This window comes from Onychomys torridus, chromosome 1, assembly GCF_903995425.1.
Source record: "Onychomys torridus chromosome 1, mOncTor1.1, whole genome shotgun sequence".
In the NCBI taxonomy this organism is placed as follows: Eukaryota; Metazoa; Chordata; class Mammalia; order Rodentia; family Cricetidae; genus Onychomys; species Onychomys torridus.
Window position 1 is genome coordinate 78,902,004 of NC_050443.1, and position 1,488 is coordinate 78,903,491.

General features: G+C 48.0%; 1 protein-coding gene across 1 annotated transcript; it reads left to right on the plus strand.

The window, feature by feature from the left end:
- Positions 1–452: 452 nt before the first annotated feature.
- LOC118579272 (olfactory receptor 2AT4-like) lies at positions 453–1,028 on the plus strand. Its single transcript, XM_036180433.1, has one exon. The coding sequence runs from the start codon at positions 453–455 to the stop codon at positions 1,026–1,028; it is 576 nt and encodes a 191-aa protein (XP_036036326.1).
- The last annotated feature ends 460 nt before the right edge of the window (positions 1,029–1,488 follow it).

The window sequence follows — 1,488 nt, forward strand, 5'->3', positions numbered from 1 at the left end:
AATAAATTGTTTATACTAATTAAACAATGATCTGGCTGTTATGTAATTCTCATGCCTGATTTCCTGGTCCTTCTAATTACAGGTGGGATTGATTCCAAGATGTCTGCCCCCCCACCTCCTGAGCTTCCAGCTTTAACTTGCCATGGAGAATGTAGCCTGATGGGTCAGGGACTCTCAGACCATCTTCTACCTTACAGGCATCCCCTCTGCAAAAATCCCTCTTCCTTCTTGTCTTCTTCCTCTTCCTCTTCTTCTACCTGCTCATCCTGGTGGGGAACACCCTGATCCTGGTGGCCATGGTGACACAGCCCAGCCTCTAGAAGCCCATGTACTTCTTCTTAATCAGCCTCTCCACTCTAGACATCTTCTCAACTACAACCACTGTCCCCAAGTTGCTGTCCCTGTTCTTGCTGGGAGATCATTTCCTCAGTTTCCCAATATACTTCCTGTAGATGTACCTGTTTCACAGCTTCTCCTGCTCAGAAGCCTTTATCCTGGTGGTCATGGCCTACGACCGCTATGTGGCTATCTGCTGCCCTCTGCACTACCCTGTCCACATGACCCCACAGACAAACACTGCACTGGCAGCCAGTGCCTGGATCACCGCCCTCCTCCTGCCCGTCCCAGCAGTGGTACAGACCTCCCAGATGGCATTTGACAGCACCGCCTACATCTACCACTGCTTCTGTGACCACCTGACTCTGGTCCAGTCCTCCTGCTCAGACACCAGCCCCCAGACACTCATGGGCTTCTGCATCGCCATGGTGGTGTCCTTCCTCCCTCTCCTCCTGGTGCTTCTCTCCTATGTCCACATCCTGGCCTCAGTGCTTCGTATCAACTCCAAGGAAGGGCATTCCAAAGCCTTCTCCACCTGCAGCTCCCACCTCCTGGTGGTGGGCACCTACTACTCATCCATTGCCATAGCTTATGTGGCCTACAGAACTAACCTCCCTGTATACTTCCACATCATGGGCAATGTGGTGTATGCTATTCTGACCCCTGTTGTCAACCTCTCATCTACACCCTGAGGAACAAGGATGTCAAGGCAGCCATCACTAAAATCATACATGTCAAGACTCAGACTGTGACAGGGATATTAACCTTTAAATCATGTTAGTTCTACTCCTAGGACACTAAACAGGGGTGCTTAGCACAGACTAGAAACCATTAAGTATTGTCGAATGTCTAAGTTGATAATATTCTCTATGTTCTGATATGGTATCATCCTAGGATGTTAAGTAAGAACAGTCTGCAGCTGTATTTTCATAAGAAAAGAGGTAGCTTTCCTAAAATTTCTGGGGAAAAAAAATCCTTCCTTCAACTTACAAATGAACAAGGAGAAGGAAGGGGTAGGATGTTGAGATAGGAAGCCAGACCAGCTTTGATGCATACTCTGACAATAAGTACAGCTAAGAAGAATTGATCCAGTGGTACTGGAGTGTCTTCAGTGGGCAGCAGGGGCTATGTTTGTGAAGGAATTGATTGTGT